The sequence below is a fragment of the Cervus elaphus genome, chromosome 27 (genome assembly GCF_910594005.1).
Source record: "Cervus elaphus chromosome 27, mCerEla1.1, whole genome shotgun sequence".
NCBI classification, from domain to species: domain Eukaryota; kingdom Metazoa; phylum Chordata; class Mammalia; order Artiodactyla; family Cervidae; genus Cervus; species Cervus elaphus.
The window spans coordinates 29,422,684-29,445,696 of NC_057841.1; the positions used below are offsets into that span (position 1 = coordinate 29,422,684).

General features: G+C 38.4%; 1 protein-coding gene across 1 annotated transcript in view; it reads right to left on the reverse strand.

The window, feature by feature from the left end:
- The window catches only part of DSG4 (desmoglein 4), a 39,753-nt gene that overhangs the window by 12,312 nt on the left and 4,428 nt on the right, over nt 1-23,013 (reverse strand). Inside the window, exons 2-10 of the mRNA XM_043888771.1 lie at nt 14,488-14,523; nt 12,711-12,842; nt 10,473-10,628; nt 9,997-10,141; nt 9,224-9,390; nt 8,821-8,955; nt 7,476-7,661; nt 1,759-2,030; nt 322-461 (exon numbers count right to left, since the gene is read on the reverse strand). Coding sequence (XP_043744706.1) covers nt 322-461; nt 1,759-2,030; nt 7,476-7,661; nt 8,821-8,955; nt 9,224-9,390; nt 9,997-10,141; nt 10,473-10,628; nt 12,711-12,842; nt 14,488-14,523 — 1,369 coding nt within the window. The remainder of the gene's footprint in view (nt 1-321; nt 462-1,758; nt 2,031-7,475; nt 7,662-8,820; nt 8,956-9,223; nt 9,391-9,996; nt 10,142-10,472; nt 10,629-12,710; nt 12,843-14,487; nt 14,524-23,013) is intronic.

Genomic DNA, 23,013 nt, shown 5'->3' on the forward strand with positions numbered 1-23,013 from the left:
ACTGTATGTTGGATTTGAGTCAATCTAGTATCAACATTAGAATATTACTTGTCCCAGGTTGGATGCATGAGACAAGCGCTCAGGGCTGGTGCACTGGGAAGACACAGAGGGATGGGATGGGGAGGGAGGCGGGAGGGGGCATCGGGATGGGGAACACATGTAAATCCATGGCTGATTCGTGTCAATGTATGGCAAAACCGCTACAATATTGTAAAGTAATTAGCCTCCAACTAATAAAAATAAATGAAAAAAAAAAGAATATTACTTTTACTGAATGTAATAGTAATACTTTTATTAAGAATTGACAATAAATTTTCTTACCATCTATAGCCAGGATCTCTGCTGTGTATATCCCATTGATAATATATTTTGACTTCTTATCAAATTCCCTAGAAAATTGTATCTCGCCAGTCCTTGAATCTATTTTTAACCAGTTGCCTGCATCATGTCCTATGATATACCTGTTTTTAGATAAATACATTCATTATTTGCTTATATAAAAGTTAATCTTTTTAAGCTGTACAATGTGTTAATCTTATATATGGCATTTGCATGCTTTATAGTGACAACTGAGTCAGTTTATAAAATATATAGAGAATAAAATTCCAGTATTGAACATATTTATGTACAGATTCACAACAGAATTTTATAATCTCATAATTCTTACTCTTCTGGCTCTTAATATAATTGTTAATAGAATGTATGAAATTATTTCAGGGTTGTTTATAAAATCATAGCAGTGTCTATTGAAAGAATGTGAGAATGTGCTTTATTCATTTTCACATGTGATATATTTTTTTCTTAGATTTTAATGCATATTGGTTTCAGAGCCCCTCATTGTTGGCCTGTTAGGGGTTGTGGTATCATCTAGTCTGCCTATGTATGTGGATTTTTTTTTTTTTTTTTTTACATATAATGGATTCAAAGCTTTTGACCTTATTGATAGAACATCTGTTCTCTGTACCAGGCATAAATTCAAACGTCCAAGACACTTATCTGGCACATTCTTTCCTCTAATAGACTTCATAATTTTTGTTGCCTACCAATTTATTAGCTAATTAATCAAAAAATTTTATGTCAAAAGTAATTTATAGGTCAGTAGACTTTGTTCATTCCAAAAATATTGGAAGGAAAAGATATAGAGAATACTTGTATATTTTGCTATAGTTATTTTCCAGGATATCTTACATAAATCTAACTCATATATAATCTGTGTATCTAGTGACCCTAATACCTACCTTTCTATTTTTTCGGTTCTGATTCTCTTAAGATTCATCAAATTTCTGAAACATCTATGTTTCAGCCTCTTCTTTTTTTTTCTTTTTCATTTTAGGTCAAGTAGGAGATTGAAATTAGACCCAAAGTCATTAGATAACACAGCTTTTAAGAAAAAAAAGTGACTCATCTTTTATGATGTCTTATTGTTTATAATATAGCTTAGTCATCTTGGGGCCAGGGTAGTATAGCCAGGCACAAAAGGTCAGAGAGATTCACAGAGTATCTGTAGGTGGCTCTTTGATCTTACAATTGCCCGCTGGACGCAATTACTCCTTTAACCCATTGGAGTCCTTATTGCCTCTAAAGCACTATTAAAATTCTGAAATAAAGTTAATACTGCAGTTGTCTTCTAAAACGAAGAGAAAAAGTAAAGCAAAACTTCAGAAGTACTTCAACCCTCATACACTAGTACCTTCTAGTGAATTAGTATAGGAAGAGCTGAGCTTTCTCTCTTTAACACGAGCAAAATATCTGCAGTACCTGACATTTGTTGCAGGATTTCCTGTATCCAAATCTATAGCTGTGTATGTGCCAAGCACAAAATTCAATAAGGAATTTCCTTTCAATCCTTCTCGCACACTGAATGTCATAGAATTTGGATGAAATGCGGGTCCTTCTCTCACATTAACAACCTGAATTCTCACAGGGGTTGAGTGCATTCGGAATTGAGAGGCAACCGAGTGGTGAAACTCAGCTTGGTTTTTAACTCCAATGCTAAGATGAATATTAGGCACTTGTTCATAATCCAGCGTCTGAAATGATAGAAAGTTAAAAAAAAACAAAACAAGCTCTGAAACAGCAAAAAGACTTTCTTGATAGAAGTCAAGATTAAAAAAGCAGTACACTAGAATAACTAGGCCAGGAGCTATGCAATTCTGCTCTTGAACCGATCAAATTTTGTTTGTTACCACATATGTATATCATGGGCTTCCCTGGTGTCTCGGATGGTAAAGAATCTGACTGCAGTGCGGGAGACCCTGGTTCGATCCCTGGGTCAGGAAGCTCCCCTGGAGAAGGGCATGGCAACTCACTCCAGTATTCTTGCCTGGAGAATTCCATGAACAGAGGACCTGGTGGGCTACAGTCCATAGGGTCACAAAGAGTTAGACACGATTGATCGGCTAACACTTTCACTTTCATTTCCGTATATCAGACCTGTTATTTCCTTTATCTTTTGGCATAATCCGGTGCATGGTACATGAATCATTTAGGCCTGTGACTTTAAGTTGGACTCTAGTTTCGAACTTCCTACATAAAACCCTAAAATGAAAGATGATCCTTCTTTCCAAATGAGGTGCTTATGAAAAATAATATGTAAAACTTAGAATGAAAAAAAATATTTACAGTTATTAAATGAATAAATACTAGCCATGTCTCTTGTAGAATGCCTATCTGAGAATATCTTGGAAGTATAATCAGAGAACCTAGAAGCCAGTATATATGATGTAATTGAACCTGTAATTTTGAAAAATGATGCAAACAACTTCTAAAGGAGAATTTGTGACTATTATAGTCTATAGCTATTATAGACTATTAGAGCCCTCAACTATAATTTAATTGGGCTGAGTCTGGTGAACAAGAAGACTCCTTCATAGGGCACATTCAAATGAGAAAAGTCACCTTTGAGATGGGTTCTTTGGATAAAAGATGAATAGAATCTTTTAATCCAGAATGACTGATGTGGTGACATGAGAAGTCACCAACAATGATTCAGCACAGAGCTGAAATGAATTGTGGGCTAAAAAATGAATTTTCAACTGGAAGAGATCCATTTTCTCCATTTGTAAAAAAAACAGTTGTAGAAAAGGGAGTACTGGGTGCTGTTAGAAGTGCTCTGGGAGCTAAGATAAACATAATTGCAACACATTTACCAATAACAGAAGATAAGACATAAGTACCATCAGCAAGAACCTTAGAAGAATCTCTGCTTCTCAGGGAAATTCCATAACCTCATGAATGTTCTTCTAGATTTTGGTTAAATTCTTCACAGGAGGTAGTAAGATAAAAATATTCACAGGAATTTACTAGGGTTCTTGTTTGGGGCTGGCTCAACATGCCTCACTTAAAATTCAGCTAAAACCCTTGAGATTTGGGATTTCAATTGCTGAAATTCCCAGGAATTGACATTTTCTGGTACAGATGTGTTTGGAAGAGACCAGCAGGGCACACACAGTCGGGAAAGATCTTACAGAGATCAATAGAGGGAAAAATCTTCAGATGCTTGTTCTTTCCTAAAACTTGGTTTACTGGTCCCGGATTACACTGTCGGGCAAAGAGGTGGCAGTTAAGTATGAGTTTGGAATCAGAGAGATCTGGTTGGAACTTGTCTTTGTCATTTGCTGCCTAGGTGAACTTAGACAAATTAGTTTTCCTCTTTGGTTTTGTTTCACTTTCTATAAAAAAAGGAATCATAATATTTTCTTCCCTTAGTTGTGATGATTGAGATAATATGCATAGAGCCTTTATACACATAATATAACCCAATAACTGGTGTCCAGAGACTGCTTGCTCGCGTGCTCAGTCGTGTCTGACTCTTTGTGACCCCATGGGCTGTAGCTCACCAGGCTCCTCTGTCCATGAAATTTTCCAGGCAAGAATACTGGAGTGGGTTGCCATTTCTTCTTCCAGTGAATCTTCCCGACCCAGGGATCAAACCCACGTCTCTTGCCTCTTTCGTATTGGCAGGTGGAGTCTTTGCCATGTGCCATGCGGGAACAGGGTCAGCACGTGTGTAATAAATCTTGATTAGGGTTATTATAAAAATACACAACCAATATTTCTTTGTTAGAATTCCAATTGGATAGTATTTTGCTTTTCTTCTTGATGTTCAAGTGAATGTGTGCATACTCCCCCATCTATTTATATTCTTTGTTATCTATACATATGTGTTCATAAATACCAAAAAAAATTATTATTGACAAAGAGATTTTTCACTTTCTTAGAGGTCTTTCTCTTGTTCAGGTATACCACAGGGGCCAATCCTAAGGAGGGTAGGACTTCCAGGCTTCCATACCCAAGAAATGGGGTTAATTAATTATGGGCAATAGTGAGAGCTGGTGGGGAAAAAGAGAAAAAGGTTTGCTAAACTAAGGATACCACAGTCCTGAAAGGAACACGGTTTCCAGAACAAAGGGAAAACCATGAGGATGAATCTGTTAGGATTTTCTGCTCAGAAAATCCTTAAGAGTGATTTATAAGTGTGATGGTTATAAAGTGGGATAGTTCCTGGAGAACTGGGACCATGTCTGATTCATATTCCTGGCACCCTTCATTTCTCAAATTTGGGTTGAACTGGATTATTTGTAATGTCCTCAGACTAAGGAAAGGGTTCTAGAAATCTTAGTCAAAAGCTTGTGACTTAGACGTCAGTTTCTACGAGGTTAAGTGATAGCTTGAGTGAATATGGAGAGAGTCCCAGAGGACATTAGTGACCTCATTCCAAATGCCAAATCTTGGAAAATTGCACATACATCCTCTACATACATAGCTCTTTTGGCTGTGTGCTAGCACACATATTCAGTTCAGTTCAGTCGCTCAGTTGTGTCCGACTCTTTGCGACCCCATGGACTGCAGCCCGCCAGGCTTCCCTGTCCGTCACCAACTCCCAGAGCTTACTCAAACTCATGCCCATTGAATTGGTGATGCCATTCAACCATCTCATCCTCTGTCATCCCCTTCTCCTTCTGTCTTCAATCTTTCCCCAGCATCAGGGCACACATATCAATATTTTAAATTTCATTAGCCCTCCTACATTATTTTGATGTTTTAAAGCATATTGTTTTCTGCTCTTTGTAAGAAACTTGGGAAGTTATCATTCTGAAAAAATATACATACTTTGTTTACACCATATCTAATACTACCTTGACCAATTTTTCATGAAATTGAATTTCCAGTAGTTTTTTTTTTTCTTTTTTGCAATAATGTAAGTAGATCTTTAAAAAAGTTTAAAAAAAAAAAAAAAAAAAAAAGTTTTAGCTGTCACAGAAAACATTATGCATGTCATAGATAGTGCACTGCCTGAGTGATGAACGTGTTTTCTTTTTCATTTTTCTAATTTTGTAGAAATGATGAACTCTGCATTCAAGCTCAGTGCCTCCTGTTTCGGTGAGAGCAGCAGTTTCAGTAAGTGGCATCATCATTACTCTCAAAGTTTGGTGAGCTGCTACTATCTTCTGAACACGGGACTAGGTTCAAGGGATGGAAAGATATTTAGGTCAAGTTGTGCTCAAAGATTTTTTTTTTTTTGCTCTTATTTTAGTAGTTTAGGAGGCAGATTAAAAGCAAAAAAAGTTATATATTGCAAGTAATATACAAAGACAGTGATAAAGGTGGTAAGAAGATAGGTAAGAATTTCATGACATGTCTAGATCTTGATTTTTAACTAAGATGCAAGGTAGAACAAATTCTGATCCCTGGTAAGAAATGTGACTAAATATTCAGAATTTGATGAGGTGACAGGCAACCTCCTCTCTCTTTCTATTCATGTCACATTTGGCGGTGGCTCCTGTTTGTTCCTTAATTTGTATTTTGACTTCATTCACTTTAGATCAGGTTCCTAACTTCAAGACTTCATCAATATAATAATTATTTTCTTTCATCTTTCTGGAGTTAAGCTTATAATGTTATGGCTATTTAAAAATATACCCCAAAGCTTTTCTTGGTGTATAAATAGGGTTGGTGAATTTTTTTGGTTAAGGGAAGATATAAATATTTTAGGCTTTGGAGGTCAGATACAGTTTCCGTGTTGAGCATTCAGTTCAGCCAATGGAGTGTGGAAACAGCCATAGGAAATATATGAATGAATGTGTGTGGTTGTGTTTCAGTAAAACTTTATTGGCAAAAAAGTGGCTGGTCAGATTTGGCTGCTGTTTGCTGATCTCTGGCCCAGAGCCATGTTTCTCAAACAGGAAGTTCATTGCGTATTCTTGGAGTCTTTGTTTTCTCTTAAGGAATTTTGAAATGTCGTATATTGATTTGAATGGCAATTTAAAAAGCACATACAGATGTTTTCCATGTTTTTGATGACTGCCTGTAATTTGATACACTGCATGATTTCTGTGCTAGTGGTTGTATTTTGTGGTAAAGTAGTAATACTTTAATTTCTCCAAACAGTTGCAAAAAGGACAGAAAAAAATTCAATATATAAACAATATGTTTGCCTCAGATAAGGGCTAAATGGCTTCCTAATCTACTGTCTGCAAAAATGTATCACAGTAACTGGAATAGAGAAAAGTAGTAACAACTGAATAATCACAGTTCACACTGCATGCTAAAATAAATACATACATAGGTCTACTAGTATATGTTTTCATAGCTATAAGTTCTGTTTATGTTGTTAGTGGTAATTTTGTTTGTGAAAAATTGATTTCACTGATTTCATTAATGCTAATTTGAATCTTATTGGTCTGTAGTTTTATTTGTATTTTTAGATTTTATTGTTGTCCATAAAGCATAAAGTAGTTCAAGAAAAATTAATCTATAAGAAAAAAAGTCAAACCCTACAGTCCAGTACTCAAAGTTCTTAATATGTGTTCTTGCATCTCATCACTTTTCTCCATGAATACTCTGCAAACAGCCCCACAGAACTGCTCATCATGCCTGAACACGCCTTTTGCCTTCTCACCTGTGTGTTTGTGCATTTTGTTACCCACGTTAACAATCTCAGTTATAAAGTCTTAAACCTGATTCCATGACTGAAACTCTTTCAACCACCTCTTGCTCAGAAAGATCTTATCTGTTAGTACCTATTTCATATTCACCCATCTGGCTATTCACTGGGGCTTCCCAGATGGTGCTAGTGGTAAAGAACCTGCCTACCAACGCAGGAGATGTAAGAGACACGGATTTGATCCCTGGGTCGGGGAGATCCTCTGTAGGAGGGCATGGCGACCCACTCCAGTTTATGCCTAATACCATAGCATCTACTATGTGTTTGGTTTTTAACTCATATTATTACCTAGTTTGGAAGTACCTGCCTTATTTTCTTAACTAGATGTTGGGCACTGTGAGAACAAAACAGACTTCTTATTTCTCTTAGTAATAAACACTGCATTGCTGAACTGATATAGTCCACTAACTCAGGATACTTGTCCACACAAGTAGTATGCAAGGTTATGGTATATTTGTTACAGAGACATTCTCTCTCTCAGTATTTTAGCCCTTCTTGGAAAGCAAATATTGCAGATCCCATACTGTACCTTGACGACTTTCAAAATGCCTTCGTTGGTTTGTGGGTCTGTTTGAATATCAAACCAATTCCCATCATTTCCAGAAAGAATTAAATATTTTGCCAACCAGTTGTCAGTGCCTTCTTCGTCAAGATCAATTGCTTGAAATCGGATCAGTTCCGAACTTAAACAATTCTCTTCGATACTCGCTGAGTACTGAAATGGCATAGATCAGTTTTATAATCAATGCATTTTCAAAAGGAAAGAGATTGACTTATCATAATTATTATTTGAAGTGCTAACAACAGACTATGCCAATGATTTTTGCATCAGCCATCTGTTCTATCAGAAATAAAAGAATAAAATGATTACAAGATAATAAAACTGATTTTCTTGTGCTGCACGTGGAATCAAGGTCAAACAGGCACTTCATTTTATTTTTCTTGCTTATTTTAAATTTTGCTTAAGTTAGTTATTCCTTTTAAGTAAAGGGTGGGATGGTAATTATATTAGACTTTGTGGACCAGAGAGTTTGTGTCGGTTACTCATCTCTGCTGTTGTTAAGATCAAAGCAGCCACAGACAACACAGGACAGTCGTGGCCCAATAAAACATTTTAATTTTAACCAAAACAGGCAGTGAGCCAGGTTTGGCCCTACTGTTTTCAATTGTGTGCCTCTTTATGAATATGGAAGTTGGAATGTTTGGGACTTTTCTGGAATTGATTCAGCAAATCATCAGGCATAGAAAAATACATCAACGTTGTTACATGATTCCCAGAGTTATGTTCATAAATTTCTGCATTTCTGTGAGTAGAGTATGGGGGAGATAGTTCATTGCTGCCAAAGAAGAGATTTACACAGAATAGTGACTCCAAGGCATACGTACTATTCAGTGAACGTGAAAGACACTCAGTCGTGTCCGACTCTTTGTGACCCATGGACTGTATAGTCCATGGAATTCTCCAGGCCAGAATACTGGAGTAGCCATTACCTTCTCCAGGGGATCTTCCCAACCCAAGGATCAAACCCAGGTCTCTCGCATTGCAGGTGGATTCTTTACCAGCTGAGTCAGCAGGGAAGCCCCCAAGATACGGAGTGGGTAGTCTATTCCTTCTCCAGCGGGTCTTGTATATGATTATATGTAAGAAGTTCCAAAGTTTATACAGCGAGAAAGTTGAGTATGTCTACACGTGTCATAACCCCGTGGACAGAGGAGCCTGGTGGGCTACAGTCCACGGGGTTGCAAAGAGTTGGACACAACTTCACACAGCACAGCAGCATATGTGTCATAGAACCAGGTTCACAAACTAGCAGGAAAGTAAATCTGTTATCAACCCTTATGGGGAAAAAAGGGATAGAAGAGTAACGACTCACAGAAGTTTTCTCCAAAGTGGGGAAATTATCGTTGACGTCTAAAACCTTGATTCTGCAGTCACACTCTGAAGACAGTCCATCCGTAGCTCCATCCCGATCTGAGCCCCTCACGAGGAGGTTATACATGCTGTGTTGCTTAAGATGAAAGAGAATTTTAAGACTCTGACCTAGTTTGGAATACAGTCCAACACATTCTGATTATTCCATTTTCTTTTATAATTTTCTGTCATCTTTCAATACAATATTTTTTTCTTTTCATCATTTTCATTGAAAAGTAATGGCTGGACTATTTTTACTCTTCTCCTTTACACGAAAAAGGCATGGGCACACATGAATCATTTCATCTTTGTCTCTTCAAAACTGAATTCCTTATTTTTAAAAATTCATTCACAGCAGGCTTTACCTCTCTGTCGAGGAAATTGGACGTCGTGCGCACTTCTCCAGTGTACCTGTTCATGATGAACATTGGTGAGCCCGCTGGCTCCTGAGACACGATCTTATAGGCAATTTTAGAATTCAGATGATTGTCTTCATCTGCATCTGTGGCACTTAGCTTTACCACCAGGGTGTCTAGAAATGAAGACGGAGGCGAAGAAGGTTTGGGAGTCTGTTAGAATCAGTTCTGCAAATCATCAGGCATAGGAAGAAAGAGTAGTTTGCCTTCTCCTGAATTCGCTTGTTCTAGTTTTCCATGAGAATATAGTACCATGACTTTCCGCTTCACTGCTGATTACAAAGATGATGGTGGTTTCCTTCTATAAAATCCTTTGCCATTTATAAAGTACTTATACTCCTTAAACGACTAGGTGGCAAATTAGCAAAATATAGGAATCTTTAAAAAATCAATAATCTTTGTTTTAAAATGTACTTATTAATTTATTTAAAGTGACAACAATAAACTCATTATGTTTACATAAGTCACATTTTTTAAAAATAAAAAATGAACTATATCACAATGGAATTTAGTGACATGGTTGGCATTGTCTCACGTTTCTGCAAATGTATTTTTAAAAAACTTTAAAAATTGTTTAATACAATTAAAAAAAATTACTTTCCATTTTCAAATACAAATTTGGCTTTTTCTGATATTGAAATTGCCTGTATTTCAATCTACTAAAGCTTTTGACCAAGACAAATAGATGGTGTAACGCAGTGAAGGCATGTCACTCTACTTACTTGCATCGCTGTTTTCTTCAATGCTGGCTGTGTACACATTTTGTGTAAAGACTGGGGGGTTATCATTTATGTCCATAACTTTGACTCGAAGCTCAAGAGGCCTTTCTAAGTCTTCACCCCGTGAATTCAGGGCCCGGCAATAAATCTGTGGAAAGTTGGAAAAAAAAAAAACCAAAACACTGTTTTCACCAAAGGAAGTTAAGCAAAAGCCTGAAAATATATCAGGTAGTGTGCAAAGCAACAATTTTCCTGGTAAATTCAGACTGTATTACAATCTAGTGATTTAAATTTTATCAAGATATTTGATCACATACATAATGTAACACATGAGAGAATTCTGAACTGTAAATTTATATTTTTAAGTCATTTATTTGATTTTGACTTACTGTATTTTATCAAAAGTAAGCATTGGTCCTGAGATGCTATTTTTTAAAGAAAAAAAAAAATGCATAACTCAGAGCACTGCTGTGACTTACCAAGAAAAGTGGTGTTATTTCTCGGTCCACCACTGAAGTGATGTTAATTTCCCCCGTCCGAGGGTTAATGGTGAACACTCCATAGGGCGGTCGATCAATTCCTGCCCCAGAGATGCGGTATGTAATCTTCTGATTCACTTCACAGTCTGATCGAATCTATGAAGAAAATGGCCAGAAGTGTGATTTAATTTAAAGCAGGTCTTAATCTGCCGAGTGCAGTGGACCGAGAAGGGAATGGACTTTGTAGTTAGGTGGGCTTTGAACCAAAAGCTGGAGCCATGACTCATGCCTGTGTAACTCTGGAAAATTCACTTAGCTTTGCCAAGCACCAACCGATAATGAGATATTAATAATACTGCCTATATCCTGGGTTTGCTAATACCACCTATACCCTAGGTTTACTCTGGTGATTGTATGAGGTAGCACATAGTCACCTCACCCCTCCTCACTTCACCCCAATTCCTGGCATATGGCACTTAATGTGCTTGATGCTACACTTGTTATTATGAAAACATTCTTTAATTTTCTGGTTCTCTTTGCTCCTGGAGAAAGAATTTGAGAGAAGAAAGCACCATCTCTACTGTTTTTTAAAAAGGTGTTTCACATTAATACAACAGTCTAGACTTTAGTTAGAGATTTAATCAAAATTACCAATAAATTAGGAAAGCCAGAAGAGAAATACAGTGTTTAGAGATATTGGCAATAATTTTATCAGTTGAAGCCTACTGTATCACTCATTTGCCAAACAGATTTTGTGACAAATATTCTGCCATGTAAGTTTTGAGTAGTTTTGTATACGCTACTCATAAATTTAAACAAAGATATTTCAATTTTGAAATCTCACTTGTATATTGAAGATGAGAACACCCAGTAAAATACTAAGATTTCTTGCCCAAATATCCACACTTAAACAATGACAGCTGAAAATACAACTTGGATTAGCTTGCCTTAATCTAAAGATCTTATTTATATAAGTGAGAATCCAGGAAATCCCCCAAGTGTGAATAAAAAGAGAAGAAAAGGAAATGGCAATCCACTCCAGTATTCTTGCCTGGGAAATGTCATGGACAGAGGAGCCTGGTAGCTATAGTCCATGGCGTCACAAAGAGTCGGACACGACTGAGCGACTGACACAAGATATCACACAAATGGGATAACAGAAAGCTGTAACTGTGAGTTGAAATGGTAACAATTTAAAGCTTTCCAAAAATTTCCAAGAATTTGAAAACTTCTGAGAGAAAATAATCTCTTTTCTTGAGGTGAGGTTACATCTTTGATATCAGTGGGATGCTTACTATATATGTAAAACTTTCTATATACATTTAAGCAATGCATATATGTAATATTTAAGGAGAGAATTCTGGTAGATCACTGTACTGTTGATTTCACCATGAGGGCAGGGCCAAGATATCCAGAAAGCGCTAATGAGGCTGTTAATGCGGGTCCCCTCCTTCACGAATCAATTTATTATATATTCTTTTCTTCACTCTCCTTCCTTACTGATTGCCAGTATTTAGAGTACTTTTTAAGACTCTCTTAATTAATTTCTGGATGTAGGAATCTAGTGGAAGTTTTTGACCCTGTCCTGTCTTGGAAGGGATTAATCAATACTGTAAACCTTCCCAGGTGGTGCTAGTAGTAAAGAACCCGCCTCCCAGTTCAGGAAACTCGAGATGTGGGTTCAATTCCTGGGTCAGGAAGATCCTCTGGAGAAGCAAATGGCAACCCACTCTAGTATTCTTGCCTGGGAAATCCCATGGACAGAGGAGCCTGGCAGGCTACAGCACATAGGGTCGCAGAGTCAGACACGATGGAAGTGACTTCACACAGGAAATCTAGTGGAAACTTTTGACACTATCCTGACTTGGGGGGAATTAATCAATACTGTAAACCTTTGATTTTGTATTATAAGACTATTGCATACATCATGCATACCCCTCCTATAACGTAGACATGTGACAGTACACAGAATGCAAACCAACAGATAAAGCTCAGTTATGCAGGAGATCCAGATTTCCCCGGATCACTCAAAGACCCTCTGCTTTGTATTATCAGCTCCCAGACTGTGATATTCAAAACAGTGTCTCAACAATGTGAACAAATTACTCCACATCACCCATCTTCCTAAGTCACTATGGTGTCCTGGAGGCTGCAAGTCCTCAACACGTCTGGGGCCTTTCCTGCCTCCAGAAGCCTTTGTTATCAGCACAGCCTCCTCCTGTTTGTTTCATCACTTACTCTGGCAATCGGATTCCTCTTGGAGTTATCTTCTCCTTCTCGACAGGCCGCAGCAAACTTGATCCACTCCCGCTTCTGTCTTCTGACTGTTTGCCATTTTGCGGTGCCATTTTCCACGTCCAATTCCTTCACCTTAAGCAAAAAGCATTCCCATTTTGCACAGTGTTAGAGCAGTTTTACTCAGTAAGGACATTTATTCAACACTGTAAGGTGCACCCAGAGGAAGCAATGGTATTGAATTTGAGGAACAAAGAAAGTGTTTACTATTTCATAACTCTGGATGGACACAGCCTGGTCACCTTGACTTAGCAACTTCTCTTGGAATGATCTCTTTCTAACTATAGGATTCTAGTGAAACAAATTTTCTTAGCTTTGTATGGAGCTTATAGTATGTTCTAATGGGTAACAGGTGTGGTTTTTCTTTCCTCAATCTGTCCTTGCCAAGTGAGGAGTCCTGCCCATCTCACCCTTCACTCTGCTGTGACCAGGATTCCTGGTCTCCAGAGTGTAAAAACTGCAGTGTTCCTTGTGAGTATATCCCCTGTGAAAAGAGCTTTGTGTTGGTGAGTGTGCTCAGCTAAGAGAGGGAAGGGATTTTTCTCCTCTCTTGATAAGGACACTGCCCTGGCTAGGCATCCAAATAGATTAGCGCGGGATTAGAGGGATATTTTAGCTGAGTTGATGGTACCTGCAGTAATCCCATGGACGTCTAGATGGCTTCTCAGCATTGTCTGTTTATATCTTTGCTTGCTATATGTTTTTATCTGTAGTCTTATGTTGCTATTGTTGGAGGATATTTAAGAATTTTATAGTTAAAGAATTTACATGGGAGGTGAGAGGCAGGCTCAAAAAGGGAGGGGACATATGTATAGTACCTGTGGCTGAATCATGTTGATGTATGGCAGAAACCAACACAATATCATAAAACAATTATCCTTCACTTAAAAATAAATAAAGAAGAAAAGAATTTAGAAATATTACTACCTAAGTGTTTGTATACATGTGTACTTATGTGTAGAGATTTTTAGCAGTAACTCCTAATATATTTATCAAGATGTGGATAAGTGTGTTTGCTTTAATCAAGACTTTATTTAATTACCACTTTGGGGAAAGAAATCAGTGAATTTCAAGAATCAAAGAATTCTTAAATTCTTTCAAGAATCAAAGAATTTTTCATTTTCTCCCCATTTTGATGCAACTTCCATTTGATACAAATGTTCCCCTGTTTGCAACAGAGATTAGAAAACTAATTTTTTTTCCAAAGGTTTGAGATCCTCAAAATGGAAATTTAACTACTGAAATAAAGTCCTGCTGGAGATAGAGGACAGTAGCTTTATATCCTGACTCCTGCTCTAAGAATCTGCACTAGATTCTCTGTTGTTTTGTTTAGTTGTGATTACATATTTTTTACTTTTGTATCTTTTACTCATTGATTTACTGTCAGTTATCTTCTTGCTGATGTAACTGTCAAAAAATCCTCTTCCCACTCTTATATGTAACGTTGCTTCTTTTTCTTTGATTTAGGTTGGAAAATGTATAGATAAGCTGATGGCATCGTTTGATAAGTAGGAGTTACTACTCTGAGCTGTCACAAACCATGGCTAAATGCATGGCTATTGGGGAATATAGGTTTTACCATTGCTATTTCAACTTGGAAGAAGTTCTTTCTCATCTTTTATCTCAACTGTTATGGTTTCTGATTTTTGATATATGATGCATTACAAAATTCAGTTTTTCTTTTGATTTTAAATTGAAAAATAGTTTTATTATACATTACCTCAACAACAAATTCACTGTTTACTTCCAGCACCACCTGTTACGGAAGGTAAAATATAAGCATAAATTTTCATAATTTAAAGGAAGCCATACCAGAAAAGCATTGACAGAGTTTTCATTAATTCATTTGTTAAATACTATTTTGTTAATAATATGGAATAAACATGGGTAATGCAAAATGAATAATACAGGCTTTTGGCCCTCTAAAGGCTTAACTTTCAGGGAAGACAAACTTTTAACTTAAAGCAAGGCAGGTTAGGATACATACTTCAACATAGATACTGATGGGCTCAGTGAAAGGACAGAGTGGACCACTCAAGTTATCAAGGTGAATCCTGGGAAAGACTCATAGGAGAGGAGGCCATTGAAAGGGTCTTCAGGATGAACCTGCTTTGATAAGAGGAATTGATGGGGAAGAAAATTTTCGCAAGAGGAAATCACAAGTACAGTTGTAAAGGCACTAAGTTTTAGAGGATGTTCTGGAAATGGTAAATAATATTCAGTCAGTTCAGTTCAGTCACTCAGTCATGTCCGACTGTTTGCGACCCCATGAACTGCAGCATGCCAGGCCTCCCTGTCCATCACCAACTGCCAGAGTCTACCCCAACCCATGTCTATTGAGTCGGTGACACCATCCAACCATCTCATCCTCTGTTGTCCCCTTCTCCTCCTGCCCTCAATCTTTGCAAGCATCAGGGTCTTTTCAAATAAGTCAGCTCTTTGGATCAGGTGGCCAAAGTATTGGAGTTTCAGCTTCAACATCAGTCCTTCCAATGAACACCCAAGACTGATCTCCTTTAGGATGGCCTGGTTGGATCTCCTTGCAGTCCAAGGGACTTGAGGAATTAGAGGAAATCATGAGGACTGTTGGGTGACAAGGCTTAGATGTGAGCTTGGAGCTAGATCATGAAGTTTTATATGCCAGACTCAAGAGTCTAGACTTTATTGGGTAAGAGACTGGGAGTGATGAGAACATGATTTTTAAAACACGTCATTGATACAAAGAGGAGATTACAAGGAGAAAGCACTTGAAGTTGACAGCCTTAGATAGCAGTTGCTTAGGTAAGGCATAGAACATGAACATCGGTGCTGAGGTGGCACTGGGAAGGGGAGAGGATGGAAGCTTGTGGGCTGCGGGGCAGGAGAGAGGAAGAGTCACATGATTCTGTGAGGAATCCTGTGAGGAAGAAGAGAGGAAGGTGAGCGAGGCTTTCTTGGAGAATTGAGGTACTATTAATAGAAACAGAAAATTCAGCAGGAGATTATCACTGCAGGGAGATGGTGACCTAAGTTTGTTTTATTTGTTTTCAATGGGTTTCTGAAATTTGGAATAGATATAAAAGCTATATGTGTGCGTGTGCTCAGTTGCATCCGAGTCTTTGCAACCCCATGGACTGTAGCCCACCAAACTCCTCTGTCCGTGGGATACTCCAAGGCAAGAGTACTGGAGTGGGTAGCGGTTGCCTTCTCCAGGGAATCTCCCCAACCCAGGGATTGAACCCATATCTCTTGAATCTCCTGAATTGGCAGGCAGATTCTTTACCAAGTATGCCACCTATAGAAGTAGAATTTACCCAAACAGGAGTGCTGTTTAAAGTTGAAGGAATTGAAGCTATGTCTTGAAACAGTTTAATATAAAGGAAGTAGGCAGGGATCGGAATCTAATGGGAACCGCTTGTATTTGTGCAGAGGTCAGAAGGAAGAAGTCTGAAAACAGAGGGCACCCAGAGACTAACAGAAAAGAGAGGTCAAGGGATCAGGACTGTGTGTACAGCAGATTCTGTTAGTGTGAGAATGCTAAGAAGGGGTAGGGGTTATGGTCCTTGCAGTGGAGGGCTGGAGAGGATGTGTAGTTCAGAAAGTAAAAGAAGTTGAATAAGTAGGTGAAGGAGAAGTAGCCAAAGAGCAGGCAGAGTGAGTGGACTGGGGTGATAAGTTAGACAAAGAGGGAATATTTAGTGGTTTACGTGCCATAGCAAGGACAAGGAGAATGGGAATGAGGACATCATGGGATCTAAAGTAGTCAGTCTTTGCTAACTTTTCCCAGGGGCATAAATCAAATTATAGGATTCAAGAAATAAGTTATTGAGAAAAATGGAAATAGCAATTATAGATTACATTTTCAAGTTCAGATATTTTAAAAGTGTGAGATGCCGTGAGGATTTAACTAGATCAAGTCATATTTTGGGACACCATGATCAAATATATAGTCTACAGGGAGAGGAAATGGGATTGTGGAGAAAGAGTGATAGGAAGAGAAAGGAAATGGAGGGGGAAGAAATCAAAGGTGGTTACGACTGTGACTGAGAAAATTCTGTTGTTCTTTAGTCACTCAGTTGTGTCCAACTGTTTGAGACACCATGGACTGGAGCCCTCCAGGCTCCCCTGTTCACGGGATTTCCGAGGCAAGAATACTGGAGTGAGTTGCCATTCCCTTCTCCATGGGATCTTTCCAACCCAGGGATAGAACTCATGTCTCCTGCTTTGGCAGTTGGACTGTTTACCACTGAGCCACCAGGGAAGCCCTGATTGAGAGAATAGGAATGGCTGAATCAGAGCTGTGGGTGAAAGAGACCAGATAGGAGGAAGACTGTTTCTTCTTCTGAAACAGAGGGTCAAAAGAATACAATGAAGAGAGAAAATCATTTGGAGGTGTAATTGGAGGAAAATTACACACATACCTACTTCATAGTTCTGAACAGTTGGAGTGAGCAGGTGTGGGGAGGGCTAGAAGAGACTGTCAAAGACCTCTGGAAGCTGCCAGAGGGGAGGTAACAGGAAGCCAGTCCAACAAGCCCAAGTCAGAGAGGAGCCGCCGGCCCACCTAGCATTCTTGAAATGATTATTCCCTCATTGTGCATTTGTTCTGTGTCTTTTCTAGCTGTACTTGACAGTCTGGGAGTGGGTGGACAAAGAATACGAGGGCTATTCTGGTTTGGGGGTTTGTTGTCAAGAACATAGCAGAGATGCAGGGAGGGGATCAGACACGACTGTGAACCCCAGAGAGTCAGTGAACTGAGACAGAGAGCCTGGGACTGGTGGAGGGGCGCAGAGCAGATTTTGCAGGTGTGAGATGGGGGGAGGGTAAGAGGGAGGGTAGGGTGGGGATTTGGAATGACAGCTGAGTCCAGAGAGGGTAAAATACGGAGGAGAAATTTAACAGTAGGGCCCAGTATTTCCTTTTAACTTACTTTCTCACTCATGATACTTTTATTAGACATAGTAAACTATCTAGACCTGGGAAGAAAGTTTATTATTGAACAGAAGATGGTTTTAATTGGTTGCATAAGATGTCTTATTTTGTAATTAATATTGCCTTTTGGGGACTTCCCTGGTGGTCCAGTGGTTAAGAATCCACCTTCCAATGCAAAGGATGCAGGTTCGATCCCTGGTCAGGGTACTAAGATCTCATGCTGCAGGGCAACTAAGCCCCTGGACACAACGAAGATCCAAAGTATTGCAACTCAGACCCAACATAGCCAAATAAATAAATAAGTAGGTTTTTTTTTTTATTTGAATATTGCTTTTTGGGAGTTAGGTATTCTTTTTGTTAGAAAAATAGATGATTCTGGAAGGTCTAAGAAAGTAAAAAAATCACACAGTATCCCACTACTTGGAAATCACCATGGTTAATATTTGGAGAAATTCTTCCAGGATATTTTTTTTTTTAACACATATACAAGTTGTAATTTTTTTTAACCAAAAAGAAATCATATTATAACATGCCATTTGATAATTTGGTTTTTGCACTGATTATTGGGGTAAAGTTCCATGTCAGTGAATACATAGAGACATTGTATATTTTGAAGGTTGCCTTATGTACCACTTTAATAGATGTCTTCCATTCAGGGTATCAGGATATTAGGATAACAGAGAACTGACAGATTCTGTGATTTAGAGCTGGAGATGAAACTGACATGCGATTCTCAAGCGCTGTCCTCTAGTGAGAGGTTAAGGGTGGTCTTGGTGGATGTCAGATGCTCGGTGAGCTCAGCATGTAAGCCCACAGTTACTAAGAAGCTCTCTGTCCTCATCTTCACTTCCCCCTTGTCTCTCTTCTCTCTCTCCTCTGCTTCTCCTCCTTCTTTCTCTCTCCTTTGATATTCTCTTCCACCTATTCCTCTCGTCCTACCTAATGTTGTCTTAGGTTTGACTGAGAATCATGCTAGCCTCAGTATGCTGCTTCCTGTCTGAGCTATAATCAACCCAGTAACCTAATTTTAACTGGAAGGTAGTGAGAGTGAGTCCTAGTGGGGTTCTGCTCATAACTCAGTGAGTGATGTGGCAGTAATTTTCCACTGTATCCACCCTAGTTTCTGCCTACTTAAAAGTCTGCCAGGTTAATATTGGATGTGTGTGGTATGAAAACACCTGCTGGAGGATGGATCCAAATTACTAACTCTTTTTGTTAAATGAATTAAGCAGGAGGCTATTAAACTGCGGTGGCTCTGATGCTCTGGTGTTGAGGCAAGCAAACCAAAATCTAAGCCTGTAAATGCCTCGAGGATAGCTGTTCACAAATAGCCTGCTCGGTTTTAGGCTGTGTTTGTGGGTGTGTTCCCTTGCTTCAGTCCTGTCCAGCTCTTTGCAACTCCGTGGACTGTAGCCCCCCAGGCTCCTTTGTCCATGGGATGCTCCAGGCAAGACTGCTGGAGTGGGTTGCCATGCCCTCCACCAGGGGATCTTCCCAGGGATCGAACCTGTGCCTCTTGCATCTCCTGCATTGCAGGTCTTCACTCACTGAGCCACCTGGGAAATCCCAGGCTTTCGACTGCAGCACCAGTAATTTCCTTACTTTGCTTTTTCTCTATAAAAGCTTTCCCCCAGCCTCTGTGGGCAGAGTGTTGCTAACTGCTTACAGTTTGGTTATGCCTGATTTGAATCAGTTTTTGTTCAAATAAATTCTAAAATTTTAATATATTTTAGTTTATCTTTTAACAACTCATTTACTCAATGCCTAAAGCGTCTCTTGAATCACCTGATATTATTTTGCCAAATTGCCCTGGTTTTGCTTAAACCTTGCTGTCACATAATTATTCTTCTGACTGGGAGAATATTGATGTTTATGTTGAACTACTCCTAATACTGTCGTACAGAAATCTTCAGAAATTTTTGCTTATGTGGCCTTAATGTTTTTTGAAAAATGATGTACTTCTTCAAAATTTTCTAAAAAATTTAACCTAATCTTTTAATTTATTAAATAAATAATTAAATTAATTAATTAGGCAATTAATTAAACAAAAAAATCAGTGCTTTGGGTCCATCCTCCAGTGGGTGTTTTCATACCACACACATCCAGCATTAACCTTGCAGACTTTTAAGTAGGCAGAAACTAGGGTGGATACAGTGGAAAACAACCTAAGACATCTGAAAAATTTCATCATGAGTTTAGATAGCTGTAAAGGATGGAATTTAAGAATATTGTAAATGTTGATATTTTGAAATAAAACTGTTACACTACTTTTTAAATGTAGCCAGTAGAATCCAAAAGTTGCATTCATTTGATGCCAAAGAACCCATCAGCAAAATGAAAAGACAAGTACTAAAATGGGAGAAAACATTTGTAAATGATATGACCTATGAGTCAAGATCCAAAATATGTAAATAGCTCACTCAAGGCAACATCAACAAACAAAAAAACCAAAACCCAATTGAAAAATGGCAGAAGACCTGAATAGACACTTATCCAGAGGACATTCATGTGGCCAACAGGTACTTGAAAAAATGTGCAGTATCATTAATCATGATGAAATGAGAAATGCAAATTAAAACCATAATGAGATATCAAGTAACACCTGTCAGAATGACTATCATTAAAAAGACCACAAATAACAAATGTTGGTGAGGATATGGAGGAAAGGGGACCTTAGTATACTGTTAATAGAAGTGTACACTGGTTCAGCCACAGTGGAGCATAATGTGGAAGTTTCTCAGAAAACCAAAACTAGAACTATCATATGACCCAGAAATGCCACTCCCAGTCTCTGTGCCCCAGTTGATGAGTTTCCTGTCTTCCTTTTTTTCTCTGGAGGTCCTTACAATAAATGGTATTAACTTTAGTAACCTGAATAGGACCTTTTCTAGCAATGTAAAAATGCCAAGGAAACTAAAATGTATGTGCCTATGCTAATCTCCAAGAATATGATGAAGACTCAGATGGGGTAAAGAGCTCACAGGTTAGAAGAGGGAGGAAAACAGCCGCTATGGAAAACAGTGTGGAGATTTCTTAAAAAACTGGAAATAGAACTGCCATATGACCCAGCAGTCCCACTTCTGGGCATACACACTGAAGAAACCAGATCTGAAAGAGACACGTGCACCCCAATGTTCATCACAGCACTGTTTATAATAGCCAGGACATGGAAGCAACCTAGATGCCCATCAGCAGATGAATGGATAAGGAAGCTGTGGTACATATACACCATGGAATATTAATCAGCCGTTAAAAAGAATTCATTTGAATCAGTCCTAATGAGATGGACGATACTGGAGCCCATTATACAGAGTGAAGTAAGCCAGAAAGATAAAGAACATTACAGCATACTAACACATATATATGGAATTTAGAAAGATGGTAATGATAACCCTATATGCAAAACAGAAAAAGAGACACAGAAATACAGAACAGACTTTTGAACTCTGTGGGAGAAGGTGAGGGTGGGATGTTTCAAAAGAGCAGCATGTATACTATCTATGGTGAAACAGATCACCAGCCCAGGTGGGATGCATGAGACAAGTGCTCGGGCCTGGTGCACTGGGAAGACCCAGAGGAATCGGGTGGAGAGGGAGGTGGGAGGGGGGATCGGGATGGGGAATAAGTGTAAATCTATGGCTGATTCATATCAATGTATGACAAAACCCACTGAAATGTTGTGAAGTAATTAGCCTCCAACTAATAAAATAAAATAAAATAAAATAAAATATATAAATTAAAAAAAAAAGAGGGAGGAAAACAGATGATAAAAGATACTGGAATATCATACACATTGTAAAAGAAGCATGTGCAGGATACAGCGTCGGCTCATTTCGGGAAAGGAGTCCATTTTGGAACTGTAGATTGAGTTTGGGACATGTGATATTGGGTTCAAATTCCACTGTACCCCTTATGGTACATTTATGAGTCATTTATGCCCCCCAATTTTATTTATAAAATGAGGATATCTCTATTTATCTTTCAGGGTTTTTGTTATGTGTGTGAAATAACTTTGTTACCTGTAAGATGTTTTGCTAGTGGAAGGTGGTGAAATGGGATGGCAGTGACAGAGCTGATACCAGAGACCAACCCCTTGGTTGTCTCAATTTTTAACCCTCAAACTCAGTTTGAAACTCACCGCCCCATTGAAGTTGCCTGTTGTGTATAGGTGGGAAATATGGTAAAGTGACTTGGTAAGAAAGATAAATTAGAAATTAAACCCATGCATTCATTCACAAATTTTTATCGACAAAATATTATATGACAGGCACTATCTTTTGTGTACAAGTTCCAACCTTTTATGATGTGTATATTCTAGGAAGAATAATAGGATATATAATATTCTCTAGCCATCTAATTTTTGGCAAGTTGTTGAAGTTTTTTCTGGGTCTAGTTTTCTTTTAAAATACTTTCTACTAGAGGGAATATGATGATTTTATATATAATATGGAGAATCTAAGTCATTACATGTGTGGATTGCAGTGTTGAAATACATATTACTCTCTTTCATACTGAGTGTATTTCAAGTCGTAGCCACAGAACAAGGCTATTTTTCACCTGCATAACGTATCTTTTTGAAGTCAGTTTTCGAAGTCATTTGCACACCCGGACCAATTTATTAATAAGCAGTTCTCCCCTCAATAACACTTGTAAAAATAATTGAGGAAAGCAATTGCTGTTCTCAGAGGGAGATGCCAAGTTCAAGCCTAATTATACCACTTTTGTTTGTAATTGAAGGTATATTAAGTAGTGGCATTTTCGTTTGGAAGCCATATAATTTTCTCTGTAGAAAGGCAGGACAAACATTTCTCAGGCAGGTAATATCTGAAGGTTTCACTCCAGTCTTTCTCTGACAACCCTGTCATCAGAGCTACTCTCTGTGAGTGAAGAATCCCAACCTCAATCCCAAGTGGGAAAGAAAAGGAAATATCACTGCAGCTCAAACAACAGGTTCATTGCTTTACAAGGATTCTTCCCTGAATGCTTAAGTATAACAAGAGTCATAAGAACTGTATACTCAGGATCCAGAAGTTCTCTAAAAAAGAGAAATATCTTTGAAAGAGGGAGAGCATCATAGAGTCTCAAGAGCTATGAAATATTTTGAGAGTAGGACTTTTATGCTACACTCTACAGGGAGATATTATTTAGAAGGCTATTAAAATTGTAGGTTATGCTAGGGTAATAGAGATATATCCTGTTGTTGTTTAGTCACTCAGTCATGTCCCACCCACTCTTTGCGACCCTGTGGACTGTAGTCTGCTAGGCTCCTCTGTTCATGGGGTTTCCCAGGCAGAATGCTGGAGCGGGTTACCATTCCCTTCTACAGAATCTTCC